The sequence below is a fragment of the Phacochoerus africanus genome, chromosome 4, assembly GCF_016906955.1.
Source record: "Phacochoerus africanus isolate WHEZ1 chromosome 4, ROS_Pafr_v1, whole genome shotgun sequence".
Taxonomy (NCBI): Eukaryota; Metazoa; Chordata; class Mammalia; order Artiodactyla; family Suidae; genus Phacochoerus; species Phacochoerus africanus.
In genome coordinates this window covers 143,112,606-143,139,788 of record NC_062547.1, presented here as the reverse complement: position 1 = coordinate 143,139,788, position 27,183 = coordinate 143,112,606, and the positions used below count along the sequence as shown (strand labels likewise).

The following is a 27,183-nucleotide window of genomic DNA, read 5'->3' as shown; positions in this document are numbered from 1 at the left end:
CTTGGGTTACGATCACCCCGTAGAGAGAGGTGTTGTTTATAGAAATAGGAAAATCCAGCAGGAGCAGATTCTCTGTTTTGAGGGAGAAGTGGTGGACATGAGTGAGGGGGCAGGTTGGTAGAAATAATTGATTTAATTTTAAGAATTTTAGGTTTCTGTGGGCCTCCTCCAGCAGGGTGGATGCTCTAGGCATTTGGGTGTAGAACTCAGGAGGAAGCCTGGCTGGAGATAGGAATCCAGGGGATGTGAGCATGTCCGTCAGAGTCAAAGGCATGAATTGGCTTTGGGGGCCATTAATATTCAGGGGGACAGGTGATTAAGAAGGGGAGACCTCAAAGGAGGCTGGAAAGGAACAGCGAGAAAAATAGTCTGTATGGTGCTGAGAAGTGGGAGTGCAGTCTCAGCAGGAGAGGACAGATATTTTTTTGGATCTGGCAGTAGGAAGGTCAGTGGCCTAGGCAAGAATAATTTCAGTATAGCATAGGGATTAGGACAGAAACTCTGGGACCCATTTGTATTTAAGGCCTGGCTCCAGGAGTTCGCGTCATGGCGCAGCAGAAATGAATCTGACCAGAAACCAAGAGGTTGCTGGTTCGATCTCTGGCCTAGCTCCGTGGGTTAAGGATCCGGCGTTGCCATGACCGTGGTGCAGGTTGCAGACGAGGCTTGCTTGGATCTGATGTGGGCTGGCAGCTGTAACTCCAATTAGACCCCTAGCCTGGAAACCTCCCTATGCCACAGGTGCGGCCCTAAAAAGCAAATCCTGGCTACAGCCCTTGCTAGCAGTGTGACCTTGGAAGGGTAGCTTAACATCTCTAAGTATCAGTTTCCTTTTCTGTCAAATGTAGCTAATAATACAAACTTAAACAGATATTGTCGGTAGGGTTAAATGAGACCGTGTATGTAGATGTGTGTAAGATACTAGGTCATACGTGGGATATACGCTCAGCAAGTGATTGTCGCCTTTTCACTCACTTGTGGGGACAGAAGGATGAGTGAGAATTACGGAGTGAGAACAGACTGCTTACAGGATGTTAGAGTGAAGCAAAGGAGGAGGTCGGTAATTAGGAGGTGAGTCAGGGAGGATTTTTGACGATGAGAGACGTGGTGATGTGTGCAGAGACCCTCAGTATCTGTGGAGGATTGGTTCTGGGACCTCCTGCGGTACCAGAGTCCTCGGATGCGCAGGTCCTTTGTGTAAGGAGGGCTGACCACATGCGCTGAAGGAAAGGGTCCATAGGGCCAGCTGTTCCGTTGAAATTTGAGAAGAGGATGAGTACATGGATGTAGTTGCTCACAGAAGTGCTGGCACAAGTGTTCTTCTAGATGTTCCCACAGTAGTCAAGCTTTTCTAGTCTGGTCCCAACTGAGACGCCCCAGTGCTTAGTTTCTAAGTGGAATAAGAGAAAGTTTAGCAAGTAATTTGACCAATGGCTTCAGTTTTTCTCGGTAAAAAGAAGGAAGATCTTTTTGGCACAAATGGGGAGGTGTTGGGACAGTTGGGAGAACGGGGATATTCTGTGCGAAGGAGCTGCCTAGAGAGCAGGAGAGCGTGCAGCAGGGACACATGGGCTTGCTAGGCAGCAGCAAGGCCGTGGCCATCAATGGTGCCACTAGATGCATAGACTCTGACCCGCCGAGTTTCGCTAGCACCGCTCATCCTTCCAGTTTAAGAGGAGAGAAGGGAGGTGGCTGGGTTGCCAGGGACTGGATGGAGAGGCAAATGGGAGACGAGGAGTCGCAGTAACAACAGAGCAGGAGTGACATGACAGACTACAGGGCAGAGAAGGGACAGGTGAACTGAGGCACGCGGAGAAAATGGGTGTGAGAGGGAGAGAGCGCATGCGCTCTGATGAGCTTGAAGAGGCCGTTTAGGGATTGACCGACGAGAGGGATGGAAGGATAGGACGTGTCTGTCAGGGAACGGGATGGGGCAGTTTGAGAATCAGCGCATTTCCCGGCCGTGGCAGCTTTGAGGATGGCGTCGCAGGGTCAGGAACTAGAGTCGGGCCGGGGACCGTCTCTGATGTACGCAGACCGGGAGATCCGAGCCTCCCCGTGAGCACAGGCAAGGCGTCCCCGAGTCTGTACCCGGGGGGGCTTCAGCCGTGTGGCTGATGGCTAACATGAATGTGGGGGTTCAGGGGGGAGATGGGGAGGTGGGAACCCTGAACCTTGGGCTCTTAACTGTACAGGCAGGGAGGCGCTGGTCGGGGTTCCGGGCCGTGACTTGGAAAGAGCACTGCTGGGAACACTGGCCAGCATGGCTTTGTAGGAGGGGCTGGAAGGGGGAGGAGGCTGCGAGGAACCTGTCTGTCTTCCTTTCCCTGGCAGCAATCTTTCTGGGTTCCTTCCGCATGCCTTATCAAGAGATTAAGAACGTCATCCTGGAGGTGAATGAGGCTGTTCTCACTGAGTCTATGATCCAGGTACGGAGCAAGGTTATCCTGGAGCTGGCTCTTGGCATCGCTGGACACTCGCTTCGTCTCCTCTCTGCTCAGACCATGAGGATTCTTTAAGCATCGTTGACTTAAAGAATGCTAGCTCTGGGAATGCCCGTTGTGACTCAGCAGGTTAAGAACCTGACTAGTATCTGTGGGGACTTGGATTCAATCCGTGGCCTCTCTCCGTGGGTTAAGAACCCGGCATTGCTGGCAGCCACGGCTCCCATTCAGCCCCTAGGCCTGTGGACTTCCGTAGGCTGCACTGCAGCCTTAAAAAAAAAGAAGGCTCGCTTTGGGTGAGCTTCCATCTCTCTGATGATCAGGTTACTTTTTAAAGGTCCTGCCCTCTCCCTAGCGGCCTCCCCCCTTCCCTCCCCTAGCCCACATTTTCCTCTCAGGGTCCTTGGGCAGGTGAGGGACTCACAGAGCTCAGGTCGGCAGCTCATGCGCCTCTCGCTGAGCCAGTTCCTTCTCTCCTGCAGAACCTCATCAAGCAGATGCCAGAGCCAGAGCAGTTAAAAATGCTTTCCGAACTCAAGGATGAATACGACGATCTGGCCGAGTCCGAGCAGTTTGGCGTGGTGGTGAGTGAGGCCTGTCGCCCAGGCTCTTCTCTGACCCCTCCTCCCTCCCCGACGGCAGCCTGGGTGCCTGTTCCTGGCCCCGTGTCTGTTTTGAACCCCATCTGTCTGTCTGTCTCTCCCCGCTCTGGAACTCGGCTCCTGGACTCCCCAGGCTGGAGCACAGCAGACCGAAGCCCGCCTCCTCCTCTTCCTTCCGCCTGTCTCTCTTGGCTGTAACGGAGCTGCTTGTCCCCCCAGATGGGTGCTGTGCCCCGCCTGCGGCCGCGCCTCAACGCCATCCTCTTCAAGCTGCAGTTCGGTGAGCAGGTGGAGAACATCAAGCCGGAGATCGTGTCTGTGACGGCCGCGTGCGAGGAGACGCGCAAGAGCGAGAGCTTCGCCAGCCTCCTGGAGCTCACCCTGCTGGTGGGAAACTACATGAACGCCGGCTCCAGGAACGCCGGGGCCTTCGGCTTCAGCATCAGCTTCCTCTGCAAGGTGAGCCGGGGTTCGCGCCGACCAGCCCCCGGGAAGGCGGTGGCCCCCCGCTGTCGGGATTCACGCTTCCTCCTCCTGCCCCCAAGCTTCGGGACACCAAGTCCACGGATCAGAAGATGACGCTGTTGCACTTCTTGGCCGAGCTGTGTGAGAATGACCACCCCGACGTCCTCAAGTTTCCGGAGGAGCTGGCCCACGTGGAGAAAGCCAGCCGAGGTGGGCAGCCGGGGGCGAAGCTAGAAGCGGGTGCCAGGCCCCGGCAAGCTCCGCATGCAGTAGAGGAAGAAGATAGAGGCTAGCTTTTCGACCGTCTCCAATCCAGGCAGTTGTGAGTGGGAGGGTAAGGCTCAGGCGGAAGAGAGGCCTCCGGGTCCAGAGACGTTCTTTCCCTTCCAAGGGAGACACCGCACACCAGCAAACGCCTGGGAGAGAGGCAGCGGGTAGCAGTTTATTCAGCGGGTGCCAACTAGATGAACCAAAGCCAGGCCTCACGGTCCTGGAAGTAGGCAACGAGAACGCGGCCTTCAGCAGAAACGGGACCGGATGTCTGCCCTCGCTCTAAATTTTTACGTGTCTCCCCTTCCTCCCAAACCTCGTTCTCTAAAATAAATGAGACCAAGATCCCAGGTGATTTCATCGATTCTTGTTAAATTAAATGAAAGCTCTCTTCTCCAGCTAGTCCTGTACAGCTTGTGGAGGCTGGAGGTTTAATCATCAAGTAATTAATAGTTTCACTGGAAAGATGTGCGAAACAATTAGCGAGTACATGAGAGAATTAGAATAATTGAGCAGCAGCTGCTGTGTAGAACCGAGCTGTGCCCTGCAGGACAGAATGGGGCCTGAAACTGGAGGGAGTGAGCTTTTCCTGTCTGTCTCCCTGTCGCCTTTAGTTTCTGCTGAAAACTTGCAGAAGAACCTGGACCAGATGAAGAAACAGATTGCCGATGTGGAACGTGACATTCAGAATTTCCCAGCTGCCACAGATGAGAAAGACAAGTTTGTTGAGAAAATGACCATATCCTTTCTTGAAAGGAGTTGCCCCTTCTAGGAAGGACTTTCCCAGGGGGACATCAGGGTGGAGGTGATATACAATTTTTCCCTCTTTAAACATTTTTTTTTTTTCATTAAATACATAGTTCTTGGAGTTCCCGGCATGGCTCAGGGGAAACAAATCTGACTAACATCCCTGAGGACGTGGGTTTGATCCCTGGCCTCACTCAGTGGGTTAAGGATCCAGAGTTGCCATGAGCTGTGGTGTGGGTCGCAGACATGGCTCGGATCCTGCGTGGCTATGATGTAGGCCGGCAGCTGGCTGTAGCTCTGATTCGACCCCTAGCCTGGGAACCTCCGAATGCCGAGGGTGGGGCCCTAAAAAAGCAAAACAAACCATGGTTCTTGCGGGCGTTCTCATTTCTGTGGTCTGCATGGCCAACCATGCAGATAACTTAGTCTTCCTTGAGACCTCGCCCTCCGCCCCTTCCACACACACGTATTCCTTTCTCTGTCCCTCCGCAAAAGGAACCACTGCCATTGGACTTGTCTCTGAGTTTCACCCTAGTTGATTTATTTTAAATAAAAATTGCATTGTACGGCTTTAGCACAGACTATGTCTTAGCCCTGTTTCCATAGCCATATATGCAAAACAGTCTCTTTTTAACTTGCCCCCTCCTATTCTGGAGGAAAAGCACAGTTTAGAGTCGACCGTCCCTCCGTTAGGGCGGTTTAGATGGCCACTGGCGTTTGCTGGCAGAGACAGCGCTGTGTCAGGCGTCCTGGTGCATATATGCCAGGGCCTGTCTGCACGGGCCAAGGGTCTGCTTCCTGGTCTTGGGCCTTTACTCCTCGGCCGCACAGCTTCGTGAAGGATGCCCAGGAGCAGTATGACAAGCTGCGGCTGATGCATTCCAACATGGAGACCCTCTACAAGGAGCTGGGCGAGTACTTCCTCTTTGATCCCAAGAAGGTGGCTGTGGAGGAATTCTTCATGGATCTGCACAACTTTAAGAATATGTTCGTGGTAAGCAGGACGTTTCTGCCTTTGCCCTGGGCCCGGGTCGGAGGGGGTGGGTGTGCACGCGTGTGAGTCGAGCGCATACGTGCCCACGTGTTCATTTTCTCGCCACAGCAAGCAGTCAAGGAGAACCAGAAGCGGCGGGAGACGGAGGAAAAGATGCGACGAGCCAAACTAGCCAAGGAGAAGGCGGAGAAGGAGCGGCTGGAGAAGCAGCAGAAGAGAGAGCAGCTCATAGACATGAATGCTGGTGAGACGCGAAGGCGGAGGGCTGCTGGCTTGAGGCGGGCACATCTGGAAGGCTTCTCTGTCTGAATCGAGAGGCCAGAGGACAGCTCATGTCTGAGCTCAGCTCCTGTCACGTGATCGTCGGCAGCCTTCTCCCTCCCCAGTCCTGACGCTGGACTTGAACCCCAGCTTCAGGACACGCACCTCCTGGGCTGGTTCCTGCATGATGTCGCCTCTCCCCAGTGATCCAGTATTGCTCTGACTGGTAGTCTGTGCTCCTGCCTGGCCAGCAGTCCCCCGGTCCGGTTTTCATGCCTTCTATTCCAGCTTTGGTCCTTGACCCCAGACTATTTTCCTGGCCCTGCTTCTGTCTTTAGTAGTGGCCTGCCTTCCCTTCCTGCTTATTTCACTAAGTCTTGTGTCTCCAGGACCTGATCAGCACAGTTGTACACACCTCTGTCAGATGCTAAACCGACTGAACTTCTGGCTTGGGGGCAGGGAAGCTGGCCCCTCTCTTTTCTTGAGCAGAATCTCCCTTGCACTCTCAGAGGCATGTCTTTGTTGAAACATATGGCCTCAATTACTGGCCCTCTGTTTCCTGTTGCTGCTTCTTTCCTGCTGCAGACTCCCTGCCCCCCTCGGGCTGCTCCCTGTGGGCAGCGGAAATCCAGCATCCACTGCACGCAGCCCTGAGCTGATGCCACCCTCCTCGAGCCTGAGGGGCTACGAGCCACTTAAGTCAAGAGCTTCTCAGGGCTGCGGGTTGGGTGGGAAGCAGAGCGTTCTGCTGAGCACAGAGACAAGGGCGGCTCTCACCCTCTCACCCCAGGGTCTGGGGCGGCTTGTGGTGTGTGATCAGGGACCTGAGCAGCACAACAGCCTGCCTTTCTTTCTTTATCCTTTTCTGAGAAGCAGTTCCCCCGCCCTTACTCCCGTTGTAAATGAGCCAGAAGAGCCCCCGCCGGTTAGCCTTCCTTTCCCCCGTCTCTCCAGGCTTGTAGGGTTTGTTCTGTTATTGTCTAAGATGTAACAGGGAAAGGTGGAGTCCAGCTGACATGTGGGACAAAGCCTGCACATAGTCACGGGGCGGGCAGTACCGGGGACCCTGCCCTGGTCCTTGTCCGCAGGCCAAACCCATGAGATTGGAATGTAGGTCAGCTGCACTGGTGACGTTCAGCCAGCAGGGGGCGCTGGGAGCAGTGAGCCCCGCTCCAGGCTGGCAGCCTAGCCTGCTCCTGGGGATTTCACAGTTTCGGATTTCACCACCCTGAGGTGTTGCCATGGAAACAGAGCCAGGCTGGAATAAGGATTCAGCATTAACTCTTTGTATTCCAGCCAGACACTCTTCTTAGATGAGCGCTGACTTGGGGAAAATGCAGTTGCTGGGGGCAGTGCTTGAGGACTGGAACCAGGCTTTCCAGGAGAGGTTTATGTAAATTAGAGTGAAACATTTCAGGAGAAAGACTGACCTGGTTCCTTATCAATTTCCTTATGCCGGTCTCTGTGGCTGTCCATCTGAGAGTTGGGCAGTTCTGCCATTCTCCTTGCTGGTCCTAATGCGGATGGCGGGCGGGGGGTACTGCAGCAAGATAAGCCAAGGTTGGCAGTGGTTGGGAGCGGGTAAAACTGTCTTAACCATTTTCAAACAGACACAAGTAAACCTGGGCTGTGGGGCTTGAAGTCAAGCCCTCTGACTGCTCTGAGCCCCCAGACACTGAGGGCGGGGGAGCCAGGCAGTGGCCTCCCTGCAGCTTGGGGGGGCTCAGCACACGAAGGCTCCTGGGCAAAGAGCTTACCTCCCTGTCCTTGTTCATGGCAGAGGGTGATGAGACGGGTGTGATGGACAGTCTTCTGGAAGCCCTGCAGTCAGGCGCGGCGTTCCGGCGGAAGAGAGGACCTCGCCAGGGTGAGTGAGCGTGGGGAGCCCAGCCTGGCCTCCGTGCTCCCGGCCTGCGTGTCGGGGCCGGAGAGCAGGTGATGATGTTCCGAGGGCCTAGAAGCTTCTCTACAGGGGTCTCTGTTTCTAGAGTGGATTTTCTCATCCCGTTCCAGCTAGGTTAGGAAGTACTGACCGGGAGAACTGGGGCCTGAGGACTGACTATAGATAGTATATTGGATTATTCTTGTTCTTCTTCCTGCCATTCTAGAAACAGAAACACAGTTAATAAGCCAACCGTGATGCGGGCCGCAGAGGTTTGCGTCGGCCCTGGCAGATAGGAGCAAAAGCTGACGCAGCTTCCAGTCGGTACCTTGGGAGATGTAGGAACTGCGGAGAAAATGAGTCAGGAGTCCTTACTGACTCTCACCTTCCCAAGCGAAAATGATGGAGAGAGAACACTGCAGCGTAGAAAGCGGCCAAGCAAAGGCCTGGCCGAGGAGGCAGGGGAGCAGCTCCACGGCAGACCAGGCCATGTCTGAGAGCCGCCTGCTCCGGGGCGCTTTGCCGCTACTGCTCTTGCCCCCGCTTACTCTCCCGTGCTGGAGAGGATGGAAGTGGATTGTGTTGAGCTAGAGCCTCTACAAGGAAGGACGGGGCTAGGAGGGCAGATGATCCAGGCCTTCTTGTGGGGAAGGGTCAGGGGATAAGCTGCCTTTGAGCGAAGTATACTGTGGCCGAAAGGCTGGAGTTCCTGTTGTGGCTCAGTGGAAACGAACCCGACTAGTATCCATGAGGACATGGGTTCAATCCCTGGCCTGGCTCAGTGGGTTAAGGATCTGGCGTAGCTGTGAGCTGTGGTGTAGGGCACACACGCAGCTTGGATCTGGCGTGGCTGTGGCTGTGGTGTAGGCTGGTGGCTACAGCTCCGATTCGACCCCTAGCCTGCGAACCTCCATATGCCAGCGGTGCAGCCCTAAAAGGAAAAAAGAGAGAAGGTATGGCCGAAGCCACCCCAGCACTGTGTCTGGAGAAGGCCCTTTGGGGCTGGGCCTGCTGCCATGTTCCCCACCGCCCTGGGTGATAGGAGCTTCCCTTCAAGCCTTTGGTACCGGGGAGTCATGCAGTTAGCCTTGGCCTGTGCTTAGCTGTTCACAGAGCCATAGCTGTGGGGCCGTTGGTACCTGTCACGGCCTAGAAAGCTACCTTCGGCGCAAGGTCCAGGGTGTAGAGCACACACGCTCAGGTCCTGGGCCACAGGTGGAAGAGCACTCGGAGCGCCACAGTCAACAGCGGCCTGACTGTTGCTCCCAGCTTCCCTCCGAGGGAAGCTCCCTTCTGAGGACCCGCAGCCCATGAACGCTCCCTGGGCCAGGGCTCCAGCCCTAGCCACGGCAGCGGCAGCCACGCCAGCTCCCTAACCTGCCACGCCACCAGGGAACTCTGGAAGTATCTTCTGTATGACTTCTGAACCTTCCCTAAACAGAAGAATCTCTGATGACGCTTCTTGGCTGTTTGCTGGCATCCTTGAATCCAGACTCTCTGAACGGGAGGAGACAGGGGCAGGAGGGACTTCAGATCCCCAGGCGGCGCATTGAGGCCCGGGCCCTGGGACATAGAGTGGGAAGCTGTCGTGTGCGTTTCCTCCGCACCATCTAAGGTCATGCGGCCTGACAGGAAGCATTTCCAGACAAACAAAAGCACATCCCGCCCCCGTCGTCCTCTGGCCTGTGGCTGAGCGGCCCCGCGTGGGCCTCCGGTGGGGAATCCCGCCAGCTTCTTCCGGCGGAGCGGAGCCGGGATCCCAGCTGCTTCCCGGCCGCCGGCAGCCAGTCCTCCGTGGCCTCTCCCTGCTGGGTGGCCCCACTCGCCTCTTGCTCCCAAGGGGAGACCAGGAGTTACAGGCCAAGGGAGCAGGGATGTGGGTCGAACTCAGCCTTTCAGCCGAGAGGCTGCGCCCGTCAGCGTCCTGGCTCCCAGCGCACTGAGCCCCGGAGACTGGACGAGGTGCTGCCGAAGCAAAGGGAAGCTGAGAAGGAAGCTGCCGCCTGCATCGTGTACCTGATCGTGCTGGGCGCTGGGGTCACTCAACATCTGGGAGAAACCGAGGGAAGGGGTTTCCAGTTGCCCTGGCAATGCCTCCCAGACCCCCTGGGCGTCCGGGCCGAGAGCAGAGAGCCCGGGGCTGGCGGGGGGCGGGGGGTGGAAGGCCCAAGGCCCGAGGCCAGACCCCACGGGCACTGCCCAGGCTAGCCAGCCCGGGTTTCTGGGGCAGCCCCTTCACACCGACAGAGAGAGTTGGGCTGGCAGGGCCTGCAGGGCCCTTCACGGCTTTAGCTTTTTGGGGGTGGGGGTACACGGTTAGTAGGATGAAGAGGAGAAGCAAAGAGGGAGGCTGAACGCAGAAGGCCTCCCTGTGGGACTCGCCGTCCTTGGCGGCTGTGGGTTTCCTTCGGCGGCCGCCGCACTCAGCCGCTCCACCCTCGGCCTGGTTCTCTGACTTGCTGCGGGTGGGCGGGCGGGCTCTTCTGAGCCAAAAAACCGTCCCCGAGGGCACCTGTCCCCACGTGCAGAGAGCCTGGCCTCTCCCCTCAGAGGTCAAGGAACGGTAAAAGCAAATCTGCGGGTCCCTGGAGCCCCGAGGAAGCGCCCAGGGCACAAAGCCCCGTTGTAGGAGCTGAGAGCAGAGTGACTCTCAGGGCGGGTTCATTAAAAGTGACGTGTGAACGGCTGTGGCCTGCGGGGCGGGGAGAACAAGGCCCTGAGTGTCCAGGGGAAGAAGCCGCGCGATTGTCTGACAGCTGCTATTTCGGGCTGATGATGGAGTCAGCCCGTGGGTTTAATGACTCCATTTTATCTCCATGTCTGAATCGTGGCTTCTTAGATACAGGCCATCTGCTCCCGGGGATAAAAGTCAAGGAAAGAAAGAAACTTCTCTCTCTTCCTTTCTTTGCCTCTGCTGCTACTTCCCAGCTTCCTGCTCAGCTCCCCCGACACGAGGAGAAGCTTAGGGTTTGGTCCAGCTCTGGAGACCTCCAGTGATTAGCATCTGACCCCGTGGTAGCGACCAGGACTCAGGCCCCAGATCTGCAGAGCTGGCTAATGATGCCGCCAGAACTGTAGCCACCTTTCTGAGTCCAGGTCCTGGGCCACTTCCTCTCTGCCTGCATGATGAACAGGAGATGACATCGGCCCCTCGGTCTAGGCCCGAAATACTCTTTCATACCTTCTGGCAACAAGAGCCCCAGACACGGTGAGATTGGTCCAGAGTTTCCCAGTGACCACCGGTCTGGAGAGGAGGTTTCCTGGGCCAGTGCCATTTCCCCCTCGACCTCTGTCCAAGTCGGATAGGAGTTAGACTGAGGAGAGCTGCAGGCAATCACGAGTTTTTCAGGATTGTAACAGCGCCCAGTCTGCCCTAGTTCCCTCTTCCCTAAGGAAGCTTATTAACAAGAGCGCTTCCGGTTTAGTAGCAGTAGTTCCGAGCCTGTGTTTTATGAATAGCTTCGTCCGAATCGTTTAGCCTTTTTCTGATGCAGCTAGTGTGATGTGCCTGCTTTTTGTCTTACCTCACCCCTCCCGTCTAGGCATCTGGCCTCAGAGAGCTTGGAGCAGTGGCTCAGGATCATGCTCTTCCCCACCGTCTGCGGGCCTCCTAGGAGTGAATAACCCGCCCAGGGCCCGTTCGGTCCCAAGGTGTATCTGCTTCTGTGGCTACTTTCCAGTCGTCTTAGAAGGTACCCAAGTGAGGAAGAAGCTCTGAGAGGTCATTTTCTGGCTAGTCGAGCTGTTGAGGGCAACTGTGATCCTGAAGCCAGAGTGGCAGCCACAGTTGTTCAGTTCTGTTCGCAGTTCCAACAAAAGCCTCTCTCCCCGATGCCGATCTTAGGCCACGTCGGGTCCATCCGCAGTGTGCCTGCTTTCTAGGCTTAACGAGGAAACCTGGGGAGTTCCCTTCGTGGCTCAGCCATTAATGAACCTGACTAGTGTCCATGAGGATGCGGGTTTGATCCCTGGCCTCACTCAGTGGGTTAAGGATCCGGCATCGCCATGAGCTGTGCTGTAGGTCGCAGACGCGGCTTGGATCTGGAGAGGCTGTGGCTGTGGTGGTGGCTACAGCTCCAATTTGACGCCTAGCCTGAGAACCTCCGTGTGCCACAAGTGTGGGCCCTAAAAAGACAAAAGAGAGGTTTTGGTCTTTCCCAACTTCCCGTCATCCACTCTCCGTTCTTAGGAAGTCTGTAATGCATCAGAAGCGTTTTCGATCTAGAAGAAGGTCGAGACAGGCTTGCTTAGGTTCGGCTGATGCCTTCTTAGAGGAGGAGACCAGAGAGAGAAGCAGCCAGAGGCCGTCCACACTCGAGCTCTGACTTTCCCCGTGTCCTGGAGACCGTAGCTCCTTCCCGGGTCAGAGTCGGATGCTACCTCACACGCACACAGTTAGAACCTTCTCTCTGCTGCTGGTGACTGAAACCCCAGGAGCAGCCGCGCGTTCATCAAGCCCCTGCCTTTGCGGACGTGGGAGGTGGGGCGGTGGAGCCGGAGGGAGGATTTCTAACCGGAGCAGACACTCGGCAGGTCTGAGGAAGGGCTCGCTGCGTGTAGGAAACCGTCCTGGTCCCCAGGGGCCCCTTGGCCTCCCAGGCCTTTCAGCCCCTGAGGCCGTCTTCCATCTTCATGTGAAACCCCTGCCCTGCCCTGGGTCACCATCACAGTCACAGTCACCCACAGTCACGCCTTCCCCGGGCCTCCGTTCTGCACAGGCGGCAGGCAGGCCCTCTGTCTCGGGTCTCTGCTGCTCCAAGGTTTGGGCTTTAAATTGAGACACAAATCAGCATGTAACATTCCCCCTTTTAAAGTGTACGGTTGCTTTTAGCATATTCACAAGATTCTGCGGCCGCCACCCCTGATTCCAGAACGTTCCCTCACCCCAAAAGAAACCCCTGTACCCAGGAGCAGCCATAGCGGTCACTCCGCATTCTGGCCTCCCCCACCCCCGGCACCCACAGCCCTGCTGGGTTGCCACGCTTCGCTCATCCCAGACACCTCGCACGACTGGAAGTGGGACATCCGTAGCCTCGGGGTCTGGCTTCTTGCACCCAGGCGGGCAGCCCTTTGGCCCTGCAGCCTCGAGGCTGCTTGTGGGGTGGAGGCAGAGGCCGGGGGCCCAAGAGGGCCAGGTCCCAACGACCAGGCTTCTTGTGGAGGATGCTGGGCCACAAACCTGGATTCCGCGCATGAATTTGCGGGTCCTGGGGACAGCTCGCAGCAGTTGGGACAGAAGCTCAAGGGTTGATGGCTTTTCGCTTCCCATGTGGGTGGAAGTGAGAAAGGGGGCCGAAGCTTCACAATCTCTTCGCCCGCTGCAGGTGTCCAACGGGCCGTCCTTGACCGCGGCTCTGCCTAAGCCTGTCCCCCCTTTCCCTCCCCCTCCCTCACACTCATGCACACCTTGTAGGGCCCTTGGCATTTGGTCCCTGGCAGAGGTGGGAAAGCGCCTGGCTGCCCGCGGGCTGGGCAGCAGCCGGGGCAGCATCTTCCCAGGTCAGCGCAGGGCTGTTGCTCCTCTTTGCGGGAGTCTCTCTGGCCGCCCACTACAGGCCCTCCGCTTGGGACCCCCCTGCCCCAGGCTGAAGGAAAGCTCCTGGGAGCTTCCTGGCAACTGCCAAGAAAACATAAGAAAATACTGTTGACCACGCTGGCGTGTGTTTCGGTCCAGACGCCTCTGCTGAGAACATACTCGAGGACTTCCTGGCTCTGTGCGTTACACTTGCTGATGCTCAGACCCCGTTCTGGCTGGGCCCCCTTCACACCAGGAAGGAGCAAGGCCGCTGTGCCCCTGCACCCTCCCCTGCCCCCCCCCCCCAAGGACTCTGCCCCGGGTTCCTGGCTCTCCTCCCCTCCTGCAAAACAAAGGCCTCTGAGCTGGACCCGTGCTTGGCTCCCGGCCGCGTGTCTGGGAGGAGTGGTGCGGCGGCCGCTGAGGACCCGCTGTGTCCTGTCTTCTCTTGCAGCCAACAAGAAGGTCGCCTGTGCAGTCACCTTGGAGGGGATCAAGGACGACGCCCTGGCCTCCATTCCTGCCAAGATGTCCCGGAAGAGCGAGCAGGTGCCCACCATCCTGGAGGAGCCCAAGGAGCTGCTCGGCCGTGCGAGCTAAGCCAGGGCTCGGGGCCACGGCCGCTCCTCCGCGGAGCCCCGGACTGTCCCGCCCGGCAGCGCGGGCCTGAGGGTCCCGGAGCTGCTCCTCGCGGCGGCGGCCGCCCGCGTCACCCCGCCTCCACCGCTCTGCGGCCTGCCGCCTGCCGCCTTCTGTCCCTCGCGCCCGGCCTCCGAGCGCGGCGAGGGGAGGCCCGGGGCGCGCGCCCCGGCTCTCGTCCAACCAAAGCCGGCTCCGCGTCCGCCGCCTTAAGCCCCAGTGTCGCCCCTGTTCTCCCCGCCGTCTCTCCGCCAGGGGCACCTGCTTTCTCGGCGCCCGCTTTCCAGGGGGCTCTGGCCTGCGCCCGTCTTGCCAGCCCGTGCTCTGAGAGCAGCACGGGGCTGAGACGCCTTTGGGCTCGGTTCCCCCCACTGCTGTCACCCCGGCTCTGCTCCTCCCGCCCCGGGCTCCTGTCCTTCATTGCTGGCGGCCTGGCATCGGGAGCTACTTCCACGGAAGTGGGGAGCGATCCCTTCCCCCACCTTTTGGGAAAGACCTCCCCCACAGAAAAGGCCTAGGCCACTTGATCTGTCCCCCCCCCCCCCCGGGGCCTGGGCCGGAGCCCCACTGAGGGCGGGCAGGCGGGGCCAGCCCTGGCCACTGCCATGCCTCATGCCCTGGGACCCTCTGCCCGGCCCCGGCCTCCCTCGAGCTCTGGTGCGTCTCACCTGGAAGATGGGCTGTCTCTGACCCTTCCAGCACCTTGGCCTCTGTCTCCAAGGAAACGGGGTTGGAGCCTCCTGGCTGAGAAGTTGTTTTGCAAATGGATCTATTTTTGTATGAATTTTTTTAAGAGAAATAACTCCTCCGTCTCCCTTCCCGCTCCATGATGTGAGAGGCTTTGTTGGCGGGTTGGGTTCCAGGGTCCCTGGGATTCTCCTCACAGTGTCAGGCCTGAACAAGCCCCTGGACCACCATCCACCTCGGCCCTCAAGCCTGTGGGCCCTTGAGGCCAGTGTAGACTCTCTCCTGGCATCTGACTGAGGCAGCAGGAAGTTCTCCTCGGGTTGAGTTGGACCAGGCCTAAGAGTAGTGGGAGCTCTGAGACCACAGAGTTTTTATAAATTTAATATATTTATCAAGCCAAATGTGCACATGCTAACTGGACACCCTGGAGGAGTGGGCACAGGGCGTCCCCCACCCCTGCCCTCTTCTCAGCAGTGGGCAGGCCAAATTCTTGGCGGCCACGGCTGCAGCAAACTGATACTCTGGCTCAAGGTGACATTTTGCCCTCGTGTGCGCCTTTCAGCTTCCGCCCCCGGAGGAGAGGGTGGCGCTGGTAGGGCTTGGCCCTCCCGCCCGGCCTTGAGAGCAGGGGCAGCTTCGGGACCTGAGGGCGCCCGCAGGGGGGCCTGGAGGCCGGGCAGCAGGGTTCTGGTGGCGAGAGCCTGTGTGTCAAGGGGCACCTCCCTGCTGACATCTGGGGCTTTGACCCTTTCTTTTTTTAATCTACTTTTGCTAAGATGCATTTAATTAAAAAAAAAGGGACAAAATGCAAACCTGTTTCCCTTGCCTCTTGGGCTTCTGGGACGTCATCACCTCCAATTTGTTGGGTTTGTTTCCAACTGTTAATAAAGCATTGAAACAACCCTGCCTTCCAGTCTCCTTGGCGAATTTCTCAACTCTCTTCATTTTACGCTCCTCCAGACTCCTACACTCTTGTCCTGCCTCACGGCCCTGACTGACCTGACCCCTCAGCATCAAGTTGCCACTGGCCCCTTCACGCGCTGCACCAGACGCTACAGTTGGGCAAGGGCCAGAGGTGACCTATAGATACCTAGCGGCACATGCCCAGCCACATGCCCCCTGTGGAGGAGGCGGGCCCCAGGGCAGCCCCCTTCCCCCCCCCCCAACCCCCGCCTGCCACGTCCCCCGCCTCTCGGCCTGGAACCCTTTTCTTGAGTTCAGTTCCAGTCTCCACCTCCCCAGGACCCCAGACTTCACACTGCAGGTTCCTGGCGGTACCTGTGCTCCTTTGGCTGAGGGAGGCTGTGACTGCCCCTTTCCCGGTCGCCTGTACTCCTCTCTCCCACCCACTCTTTTTGGTGTCTACGGACCACATTCCAGGCTCGAGCTTACACCCAGGTTACACTCCGGATGACCTGCTGCTCAGAGCCCGAACTTGTTTAAGCACGTTGTGATCCGCACAGAGACACCCTACAAACCCTGAGCAGGCCCCGAAGAGACAGACAGGGAAGGGCCTGGAGAGGACCACAAACCCATATGGCAGGCTTGGAACTGGAAATAAAGGCCTCTGAAATAGCCCTGGAGCCTGGGCGGCAGCTACCTCCGCAGTGTGGCTGGGGATGTGGAGGTGGGCTTCCGGCCTCCTCCCTACCCGCCCCCCCCCCCCCCCCCGAGGCCACGCGTTTCTGGCTTAGAGCTGTGCAGGCACGCATACCAATTAGGAGACCAACCACAGCTGCTCACGCGCTCTGCCAGCCTCCTGCCATGCCTGGAATAGAACCCAGGCGCCCGGCACCCCGCCCTCTGCAGCCTGGCTCTCGGAGACAAAAGCCCTGCTCTGCTTCCATCGCAGCACCCGCGCACACCACCCTTCCTCCCACGCAAGCAAGTCACCCCCAGATGCTTCGTTGGAAGGCTTGGTTTCCATGACAACAGACGTGGCGAGCTGGCAGCCCGCTTGAGCTTGACCGGCTCTGGGAGACTCAGCCGCGCAGAGAGTGCCCAGAGCCAGCCTCCCCCCACCCCATCCCCCCGCTGCGGCCGGGCCCGCCCTCCCCGTCACCCACCCTCCCGATAACCCCAGTGGGTCCTTCTTTCTGTCCTGCCTTCCCTTCCACGCTGTTGCCTGCAGCAGCTTTGGCGGCGGCATCCTCGAATCCCTCCGTGCTTCCAGGAGGCTGGCGGAGGGGAGAGAAGGTGGGCGAGGTGAGGCGCTAATGGCAAGCGCGCCCGACTGGGAGAGGAAGCAGGAGGGCGTCTGGGTCTGCAGGGCATCTCCCTCCCGTGCCCTTTCTGTCCCCTTGACACCCTCCCCCACTCCCCGCACACACGCAACCGAGTGGTGAACCCTCGGCTTCCATGGCTTTGCTGCAAAGAGGCAGCCTTACAGTGTGATTCCCAGATGGGAGAACAGGCGCAAGCTACAGGCTCAGCCTCAGAGAACGGCCTGCGGGGTCCCGCCACCCTCGCGGGGAGGGGGGGGCGGGGCGGGGGGAAGGGCGGGCAAAGGCGAGGCCACCCTCCTCCCACCCAGCCGCCCGCCAGCCCCGGCGCTCGCGGTGGTAATTTTAGCTGGGAAGGGGCGGAACTCAGGAAACGTCCACCGCCTCCTCTCCGGCTCTATTTGCCAACCCGCGCCCACGGCCCGCGCTCGGGTCTCCTCTTCTGCCCGGAGACAGCCGCCGCCGCCGCCGGCCGCGCCCGCGCGCCCAGGCCCCCACCCCCCACCCCGGGCCCCGCGAGCCGAACACACACGGTGTCCAGATCCACAGGCACCGCTACCGTCAATCGCACACTCTCACACGTGCACAGCTCGCGTGCACTGCGGCACCGAGCAATCACATGCAGACTTGCGCAGGGAGCCGAAACCACGATGCGAGCAGGCACTGCCGTCACCGCCTCCCGCGCCTGCTCCTGCTCGGCGGGCACCTCTCGGCGTCTCGCTTCATCCACACACGCCACGAGGCCCCATCGCTTACACAGAAACGGTCAACCTTTCAGAAGAAACCGTTTAATTTTTTTTCAAAGAAAAAAAAGCCATATAAATATTAGAGTATAAAACTTGCGTGAGACTTGGGAAGGGAGTGGGGGGCTACGTGACTATGCAAGAGAAGCGCTTATAGGAGTCAGTACGCGGGAGGGGGTGGCCGCAGCGCGAGGACACAGCACGAAACACAGCACGGGCCGCTGCGGGCAGATTCGGGGACCGGCGGCGGCGCGGGGCCGGCCGCCCGCGGCCCGCTCGCCGTCCCAGGGAAGCACGCCGCACTACACTAGTGGCTACTGTACACCAGCCGAACGAGGGAAGGGGCTCTACCTACTGTGCGGGCCGGGGGCGGGCGGAGGGTCTATGCACAAGGAGGCACTGGGGGGCTTGAACTGGGCTCTGGCCACGAGGGGCGGACTGGGGGCCTGGGCAGAGGCCTTCGCAGAGAAGAAATGGCACCTGGGCGGGGAAGGACTGGGGCTGCGGACGCAAGGGGGGGGGGGGTGGCCTGTGGCGAAGCCCTGATCCCCGGCGAGCGCTTTTTGTCCACCTGGTCCCTGCTCTAGCTCCTTGCCTCCTCCAGCCAGGGACCAAAAAGGGCCTCGCCGGCCCTCCCTTCCTGCTGGGACCGCACCGATCCTTCCACCAGCAGCACCTCTGGAGCACCCAGCACCCACAGAGGCCCCTCTGACCTCTCCAGGGGCCCTGGTCCCAAACCTGCTCAGAGCTTCCCTGGACCTTCCATAATGCCACTTTCAACCACGGGTGCTGGTGGCTCAGCCCAAAGCTGGCTGCCTGGTTTACCGCAGATGAGGGTCCAGCCTGGTGCCTGGCTTCAGGCTGGAATGGGGGGTCTGGTTAGTACCCTGGGGGTGGGTATACAGAGCCTCCTGCAAGACGCTGCTAACTGCTGGGTTAGGCTTTGCCCATCCCCTCATCCGCTTGCACGCCCCGCCTCCTCTATCTTCCCACCCCGCACTTAGAACATGCAATGGAGTCTCTTGTTGGGGAGGGGAGGTCACAGCATGCAGTGGGAACATCCAACAGCGAAAGACAAAAACTGGTCCCCAGGCTGTGGGAAGAGGCATGGGAGCAGATGCCCTCCCTAAATCCAGCAAGCATCAGTACCACAGGAGTGGCGACCATGTCTCCCAAAACATGAGCTTGGTTTCAGGTTCTGGAAGGAGGCGAAGGGGCTGTGGCATCAGCCCATGCTTTGGGGGAAGGTGGAGAGGCCGAGAGGTCACGACGCCCTTCTGGCTCTTCAGAACCAGGAGCCTTTTAGGCCGCCAGGTACCTCAATACCCCAGCCCCTTCCTCAGGAAAATAGAGCAGGTGAAGAGAAGGGGGGTGGGGGTGGGGGTGGGGCCGGGGCAGGGGGAGTGGGAGGCAGAGAATGGATGGGCCTGATTCAATTTGGAAGATGGGGTTCAGCCGTCACTACAGGGCATGTGATAAATGGTGTCTACACTAGCCCGCTACCCCCATGGGCACAGCAATCGACTGGATGGGGGTTCTCAGCAGAACTCCCTTTGCATATTCGATCCCCTGGGGGCAGAGAAGGGGGTGTTGACTGGGCACTTGTTTCTTTCCCAAGGGGAGCATGGCCTGGGCCCCTACCAGCATCCTGGGGGTGAGCCCTGAAAATCCCAGGCCTGGGCGCAGGGAGGGAGAGGCTGGGCTGGCTGGCAGGCAGGGGGCTGCCCTGTGGCTCCGGCCTGGCCTCCGCCTTACTTCTTCTCCTTCTTGCCCGACTTCTTCTTGTTGCCGTTGCCGCCCGCCGGGGCCCTGGCGTCTCGCTTGGCAGCCGCGTTGGTCAGAGTGGCGTTGCTGCCCGGGACGTAGACGTTCTGGCGGTAGTCGGGCACGTGCTGCAGGGTGAACTGGGGCCCGTAGCGGGCACTCAAGCCCATGGTGCCGGCACCCCCTCCCAGGGTGGAGCTCCCGTCAGCGGCTTCTGCAGGGACAAGAGAAGGACAGGGGCTCATCTGGAGAGTCCCCCACGGTCACTCTCCTACACACGGGCCAGTACTGACCACGCCGCCTGCTGGGTCGGCCCTGACCACAAGGGCCAGAGCTAAGAGGCTCCCCAGGGACGGTCGCCTCGGTTTGAGTGCTAGCTCTTTTGTCTACTCACTGTGATCCTGGTCGAGTCTACCTAACTGCCCTATGTCTCCTTAGTTTTCTCGTCTGCAAAATGGGGCTAAGAAGAGTACCCAGCGCTTCTGGTTTGGGTGAAGGCTGGCCGAGACTGCACATGCAAAGCACCTGGAATAGCGCCCACCTCCTGGTAAGGGCCTCAAACATGCCAGCTTTAGCTGTCTCAGGCCTGAGATACTGCTCCCAAGGCCTTGGCCAAGGCCTTCTCCCCGCAGCCTCTCTGCTCCGCACACTAGACCCTCTGGAGGGCCGCAACACAGCCCATGCCCGCTCCCTTCCGGTTCCACCCACAGAGTGGGCACAGAGTGGGTGTGTTATGAGTTAGGAGGGGGCGCTCTTCCAGGCATTCGTTTCGCAAACAGCAACGGATGTCCGCTCTGTGCCAAGCACCCTGCTAGATGTTGCACGTGCGTGATGGTTCTTAACCGCAATGCAAAGCTCCAATGTACTATTGGCCTCACTTTAGAGGTCAGGGAAGCAAGGCTCAGAGAAGGTAAGGGATCAGACCAAGGCCGGAGCTCCTGCTGGAGCTCAGAGGGTTAAGAGCCCGACTAGTATCCATTAGGACATAGGTTCAATCCCTGCCCTTGCTCAGTGGGTTAAGGATCCAGCGTTGCCGTGAGCTGTGGTGTAGGTTGCAGACGCGGCTCGGATCCCGCGTTGCTGTGGCTCTGGCGTAGGCCAGCGGCTACTGCTCTGATTAGACCCCTAGCCTGGGAACCTCCATATGCCGCGGGAGCGGCCCCAGAAAATGGCAAAAAGACAGACAAACATTAGACCAAGGCCATCCCAGCCAGGAGAGGTGAGGCCTAAGTGCATCTTACCGGTAGGCTGTGGGGTGTGGTCACCACCACCAGACGCCTGGGCCTCAGCGCTACTCTGAAGGCAAAGGAGGGGAGAGGAGACAGCCCCGAGCCTTTGCTGGAGATGGTGACCACACGCCTGGGGTACAGCGTCAGAGGAGGCGACATCAGAGAGAGACTGCAGCCCAACTTCCCGCCGTGTGTGAGGAGAAACTGGGGTGCAGAGAAGCACAAGTTCTGCCTCTGGCTCAGTGTCACCTGGGCGTTCGCAAGAATCGCAGACTCTCAGAATCTGCATTTTTGTGTGTGTGTGTCTTTTTAGGGCTGCACCCCCAGCTTAGGGGTTGAATCAGAGCTGTAGCCACTGGCCCACGCCAGAGCCACAGCCACGCCAGATCCGAGCCGCATCTGTGACCTACACCACCGCTCGCTCCCGGCAACGCCAGATCCTTAACCCACTGAGCAAGCCACGGATCGAACCGAACCGGCGTCCTCGGGGATGCTAGTCAGATTCGCTTCCGCTGAGCCACAATGGGAACTCCCAGAATCTGCATTTTAACGAGATCACCAGGTGATCTGTCCCCAAGTGCCTCCCTCCCTGGGTGCCTGTGAGGACTCAAGGAGACAAGTGTCCACCCGGTGCCCAGGGACTGGGTCAGGACTCACTGAATGCTAGCTGCCGTCACCACCGCCATCTCACCATTCAGCGTGTCACCGCTTCTACTGCGTCCAGGGGAGTAAAAAGCAGGAGTTGGGACGACTCTGGCGGGGCACTGGGTTCCCTCCGGAGTCCTCCAGCAGCGGGAGGGTTAAAGCCCCAAGAACGCCCCGCCCCGCCCGCGGGGAGGGCCCCCCTTCCTCCGGCCTCCGTCTACCCCGCCCCAGACCCTGAGAGTGGGGCGAGCGGGTGACCCCAGCGGACAGGCTGAGGAATCTCGGGACGCCACCCCGGGATTGGGAAAGAGAGGGCCTCCTCCAGAGAACAGCCCCCGCGGGGCGGGGCGCGCCGGGATGGCTCGGGTTTCCACCCGCAGCCCCGGATCCCGGGGCCCCCGGGGGCGGGAGGGGGGGGCGCAGCGGAGGGAGCCGCCCCTTCCCTCGCCCCGGCCCTTTCTCGCCGAGGACTTTTCCCGGGTTTTCCCTAATTAACGCCAGGAGGGAGCCCGTCCTCGGGGTCCCCCCCCCCACTCCAGCGCCCCCTCCTTCAGCCTGGGAACGGAAGTACTGGGGGGAGGGGGCCCGATCGGCCTGCAGCGCCGGGATTCCAGAGTGATTTAGGGGCTGGAGGGGGCGGGGGGGGGGGGGGACCGTGAGAGGCGCCGGAGGGAAAGAGAGAGACACGCACAAAGAGAAAGAGGAGGAGACGGGCAGGAGGGCGGAGAGAGACGGGGAAGGCCTGGCTGGGCAACTGGAAGTCAGGCTCACCCACGCCTGCCTGCACCCAAGGTCTCTCCAAGGGTCACCCTGGAGACCACAAAGGTCACAAGGAGTGGATGAAAATGACAAAGCCTGCCCCCCGCGACCCCCTGCCCAAAACACAGACCTGACCTTGGCCCGGGCCCTATGGGATGCGGTGAGGCGGGGCTGGACCAGAGGCGCGAGGACGGGAAACCCAGGGCCAAGCAGAAAGAGGGTGACACTTGCTCTGCCACTAAGGAGCTGTGTGACCTTGGCCAAAGCCCTGCCAGGCCCCACCTCGGCTTCTCTATAAATCGGAGGGGAGCAGTGGGATTGCCGGCTCCGACCTGGTGTAGAATCACGTTTCCAGCGGCCCCTGCTTCTACCCCTCGAGACCCACCCTGGGCGGAAACCGGGACCTGCCCTGAGCCCAAGGAGAAGCAGACTTTGCTGCAGAGGAGCAGGAAAGACGCGAGCATCCTCGGCCTGGCGGCGGCGGGAGGGCGCGGGCTGCCTCCGCTCCTGTGCCCCACGGGCCTCAGGGAAGCCGGCTCCCCGCCCAGCTTCCCCCCACCCCCCACCCGCCTCCCGCCCTGCCCCCACCCCAGCCCAGGGCTGAGCCCTGGTCCAGCTGCACCCGAGCCAGTGGAGCCACAAACCGCAGCCTCCTTCAGAGCACACCTTCCGGGAAATGTTTATTTAAAAAGCCTCCCAAGTACACTTCCTTGCTGGATTACTTTCTGCCCGTCCGCAGCCCCACAGGCCTGACTGGGCTGGACTCCAGGAGGCTCCCTGGCTGCAGGGCCAGGAGGAGGGTGTGAAACCAAGAGCGGGGGCCTGACCCAGCCACCTCCACCCCTGAGGTCCATCCCTGAGGCCCCAGGCTTGTGCTCGGGTCGGGTCCCGCGTGGGCCAGCGGGGTGGAGCCCTGACAGGGGAGCCAGCCTGGCGGTGAACCATGGGACCTTTGGGAGCGTTGGGGGCCATAAATACTGACTCCACTTCTGTTTTTAAAATCTGGATTTAGGCTTAAAAGCCTGCTTCCTGGCCTTAGGACTCAAAGCCACGAGGGCTAAAGATAATTTACCAGTCTGTTTATTTTCCTCAAGAACCCGACTTGGCATCTCCTCAGACCCAGCCACCTGCCTCTTTTCATACTCAGTATCCGGCCCCCCTAGAATTATAGCCCCCAGGCCTGGGCCAGCTCTGCCCCAGAAGGCCGGCCACCCCTGCCACTTCCTCCCTCCCTCTTCGCCAAGCAGCCTGGCCTCGCTCAGCCTCGCGGCCATCTGGGGAAGGCCTTGCCAGATCTAACAAATCAGTCAAAGGGGCCCACTTACATCTGAATTTCACATGCATTTTTTTAGTATCAGATGCCCCAGTTCTAAGGTTTGCAATGTACCTTTGCTAAAATCCTATGCGTTATTTATCTGCGGTTTAAATGGACTGGGCCTCCCGTATCTCATCTGGAACCCTCAGCTGGGAGAATAATGCAGCATTCAGAGCAGTGCAGCCTCTAAACCTGCTCAGCTCAAAGGGCAACTGAAGATGGATGGAAAGGCAGACGTGCTCCCTGGAGCACAAAGGGCATGAACTTGGGAGTCAGGCTAGGCTAGACGCACCTGTCTGTGGCTCCAAGTGGGGCCTTGGAGCAAGGGACTTCTCAGGTCCCTCATCTGTCAAGTGTAAATAGAGCCGCCTCGCAGGGCTGAGCAGACCTCCTGACACGAGGCCCCCACGTGGGCCTGGTGTGAGCAGGGGCACCGCATGGGCACAACTACAGCGACTGTCTCTGCCCGCCAGCCCTGCACACACACTGCCAGCCTCCGTATACGCCAGGGAGCTCGGCCTTATTAAGAGGCATTATTCAAGTTCTCCCTTCTACCCCCGTGGGTGCAAGTATCTTTAACCAGTATGAGCCACTGCGCATGGGGCAGCTCTCTGACGATCCTGTGCGGAGGCCTTGCCTTCTGCCCTCATGACCCCAAAGTGAGACCTGTTGTTACTGTGCCCACTTATAGTCAGAGAAACTGAGGCTCAGAGGGGCTTAATTCCTGCCCTGAGGACTCACAGCTAAGCGGTGGCACCAGAATTTGAATCCAGGCCCTTCTGCCTCAAAGCCTGTGCTCTGGAGGACTACCGATCTTGCTCTGCCCCTCTCTCAGGACTCTGCGGGGGTGGCACCCATCACCTGAGTCTCTACTGTTCACTTTCTTTGTTCACCTTGTAGAGAAGCCAGAATCCTGCTCTGGGAAGTGGGGGCATCAAAAAAGAGAAACACGGAACCTCGCGTTCAAGTGCCCGCTGGCTGCTGGAGCACCCGCACCCACTCCACGGACTGAGGGCATCTCTGGGCCTCCTGCAGGGTCTTTCCTCACTCACGCCCCTCCGGGGCCCCCCATCCCTCACTGCTCCCTATCCTGGCTTTATAGCCTGGAATTATAGGCCCTCTCAGACCCGAGCAAAGGTCCAGGGCAAGTGCAGAGGGTGAAAGCCAGTCTCGGGGCACAGAGCTGTGGGATGTACCCCAGAAGCCCAGGTCTCTCAGGGCACACCTGTGGGCACCACTTACCGCTGGCAGAGGCCAAGATCATGGCTTGCAGCATCTCCGTGTCAAACTGGTTGTTGGGCCAGGTGCCAGTTTCATCGCCATTCTGGGAGCTGGGAAGAGAGCGGGATGGTGAGCCAGGTCTCCGGGCAGCCCCCGCCCCGGCCCCCTCTCCCAGGGCCCCCAGACCTGGCCCCTGGCCCAGCCCGCGCCCGAGACCTGCTCCGTGTCAGCAAGGTAGGGGCAGCTCCTAGAGCCCTTCAGATGCCAGCCCCCCACTGGCCAGTCCCCCAAAGCAGCTTCCTGCTGCTCCAGACACCAGGGCCCTTGGAGGGAGAGAGCAGGATGCAAGGCTGCTTGCCCCCCACGAGGGCAGTGGGTCACAGGGAGGGAGAGCAGACCCCCAGCTGGCAGGGGACGTGGGAAACGGGAAGATGCGCCAGAACTAGAGGAAGCAATGAGACCCTGCAGAACCTGGGGGGAGGCGCGGGGGGCCCATGAGAGCCTGGGGCAGGGAGAGAGGTTTCTGAATCTCAAAGGTCACCACCTCGGTGGCTTTTGCTGAGGCCGCGAGATAAATTCGGGGCACCCACGAACCAGCCCCTCCCATTCGACAACAACCCCCCACCCCCTCCCAAACTCGCTACCCTCAGACCTTTTCCGAGGCCCTTCCCCGAACCCCTCAAACTGCCCCTTGCGCCCTAGCGTCCCTGCCGCTGCCTGGGTCACGTGAATAACATCTGCCAGAGAAGATGGCGAAGCCCAGGCAGGCGCAGGCGGGCTGAGGGCCTCCCCGGTGCTCCCGGCCCCCTGTGACAGCAGCAGTGTGGCCCACTCCGCCCCGGGTCTGGCTCCGCGAGCCCCGTGAGGACCAGGACCGTGTCCACTTCCTACTGAGGCACCTGCCTGAGCCCTTCGGACGCCCTGAACATCGAGAAACACATGCAGTGGTTCTGACTTGTTAAAAATGCTCACCCGTGCAAGCACCCGAAGGCATGCCAGGCCACCTTTCCCGCAGTGACTACGTCCTTTGGGGGATTTTCAGGGATCAAGTGATTTCCATGTTTGAGGGGAGCAGGCAGCAGCCTGACACACACAGGCTATTGGGGGACGCGTGCACTGTCTGCCACACTGAGGCTCCTCAATGAAAGTCTGTTACTAAATGAATGCGGAGAAAACGTACCACAAAAGTTATGTCACTAGGAGCCAAGAAGGACTTGGCACCAGGGGAGGGGCTGCAGGGCAGGCCTTGAAAGTGAGAGAGAGAGAGAGAGAGTATTTTGTCACGATAGCTGAGCAGTCAAGAATTGCTTTACGGTGATTCCGAGGTCTGTCCCTGCTGTGGTCTCTGATCTGGAATCCCCATCCCCAGGTAGGGGGACTCACTCTGAGGCTCCGATCAGAGCACCCAGCTGCTGTGCGGTGCCCTCTGCAGGGTCACAGCCAACTTCGGGTTGAGGGAGAAAGCAAGAAAGCCACTTCTCCCTCTACAGGGGGGGAAGAGCTGGAGATCGGGGCTCATTTATTCAACCCATAGTGACTGAGCAATTCCTGTGCGCCAGACACGGGGCTGGGGGCTGGGACTGGAGCTGTGAACTTGATTGAAATGGTGCAGCTCTGTGGCGCCCCGGGTCTCCCTTGAGAGGCTGGTACTAAGTGATCACACATCCATTTAACCAGAAGTGGGATGAGACCATGGAGGCAGAGAGCGGGGGGCGCAGGGGAGACCCGAGCCCTCAGGTTTAGGCAGCCGATCATCAGTCCAGGCTCCCCCGAGGAAAAGACGGAATTGAAATCTGAGGAGATGGAGTTCCCGTGGTGGCGCAGTGGTTAACGACTCCGACTAGGAACCATGAGGTTGCGGGTTCGGTCCCTGCCCTTGCTCAGTGGGTTAATGATCCGGCGTTGCCGTGAGCTGTGGTGTAGGTTGCAGACGCGGCTCGGATCCCGCGTTGCTGTGGCTCTGGCGTGGGCCGGTGGCTGCAGCTCCGATTCGACCCCTAGCCTGGGAACCTCCATATGCCGCAGAAGCGGCCCAAAGAAATAGCAAAAAAAAGACAAAAAAAAAAAGAAATCTGAGGAGACCAGCCAGGTGACAGGCCGGGAATGCCAGCCAAGCACACGGAGGAGGAATGAGAGGGAAACCCACACTTTGTAATGGCTGATGGGCAAACAGATTCCGGCCAGCCAGGGTCACCAGGGAATTCCGTAACACTAACTACAGGGGAAGGTCACTGCACAGCCACGAATTTCCCCCCCAGGTCACTTATTAAACACCAATAGTCAAAAACATCCTAACACAGAGATCTGGGGATACGGCTTGAACCCAGTGAGCCAACAGCATCACTGACATTGGGACAGACGGACAGGAAGTGATTCCCAGAGGCAAGTGCACAGCGTCACCCGTGCAGTGTCCCCCCAGACTGCGCGACCCGACCTGACCCACGGAAACAATCAGCAAATCCAGACTGTGCGGCATTTCAAAAGACAACTGGCCTAGAGTCTGTACAACATGTCTACATCCTAAAAAACCAAAAGAAAACAAGCCCCCGAAGCTAAGGAGGCTGCCCTGGACTGAAGGAGATGAAAGTGATGCAGCCTGCAACGCAACTCCTGCTCCCTGACTGAATCCTGGCGCTAGAGACAAACAAACGCACAAACAAAGCGTGAAAAGGACATTTGAGGAACATGTATGAAAATGTGCTAGTGGATTATGTATTACTGCGTTGATGTTAAATTCTTCAAACGTGGCCATTACCAAGGATTTCCCAAGTTATGCTGG

General features: G+C 59.1%; 2 protein-coding genes across 26 annotated transcripts in view; one reads left to right on the top strand and one right to left on the bottom strand.

Annotated features, from left to right (window-relative positions):
* The window catches only part of DIAPH1 (diaphanous related formin 1), a 107,761-nt gene extending 92,349 nt beyond the window's left edge, over positions 1 to 15,412 (top strand). For all 3 annotated transcript variants that reach the window (XM_047778894.1, XM_047778893.1, XM_047778892.1), the window contains 10 exons: positions 2,335 to 2,429; positions 2,927 to 3,028; positions 3,266 to 3,505; positions 3,592 to 3,721; positions 4,396 to 4,520; positions 5,358 to 5,522; positions 5,631 to 5,766; positions 7,564 to 7,650; positions 13,635 to 13,799; positions 13,861 to 15,412. In XM_047778894.1, coding sequence (XP_047634850.1) covers positions 2,335 to 2,429; positions 2,927 to 3,028; positions 3,266 to 3,505; positions 3,592 to 3,721; positions 4,396 to 4,520; positions 5,358 to 5,522; positions 5,631 to 5,766; positions 7,564 to 7,650; positions 13,635 to 13,780 — 1,226 coding nt within the window. In that variant the 3' untranslated portion in view covers positions 13,781 to 13,799; positions 13,861 to 15,412. The remainder of the gene's footprint in view (positions 1 to 2,334; positions 2,430 to 2,926; positions 3,029 to 3,265; positions 3,506 to 3,591; positions 3,722 to 4,395; positions 4,521 to 5,357; positions 5,523 to 5,630; positions 5,767 to 7,563; positions 7,651 to 13,634; positions 13,800 to 13,860) is intronic.
* Positions 15,413 to 17,500: 2,088 nt separating this feature from the next.
* The window catches only part of LOC125126453 (protocadherin gamma-C4), a 172,466-nt gene continuing 162,783 nt past the window's right edge, over positions 17,501 to 27,183 (bottom strand). For 22 of the 23 annotated variants that reach the window (XM_047778871.1, XM_047778876.1, XM_047778874.1 and 19 more), the window contains 2 exons: positions 24,426 to 24,514; positions 17,501 to 19,449 (listed from right to left, as the gene is read on the bottom strand). In XM_047778871.1, the coding sequence (XP_047634827.1) occupies positions 19,223 to 19,449; positions 24,426 to 24,514 (316 nt within the window). In that variant the 3' untranslated portion in view covers positions 17,501 to 19,222. Of the gene's footprint in view, positions 19,450 to 21,121; positions 21,179 to 24,425; positions 24,515 to 27,183 lie in introns of all 23 variants that reach the window. The other variant, XM_047778884.1, reaches the window with a different exon arrangement.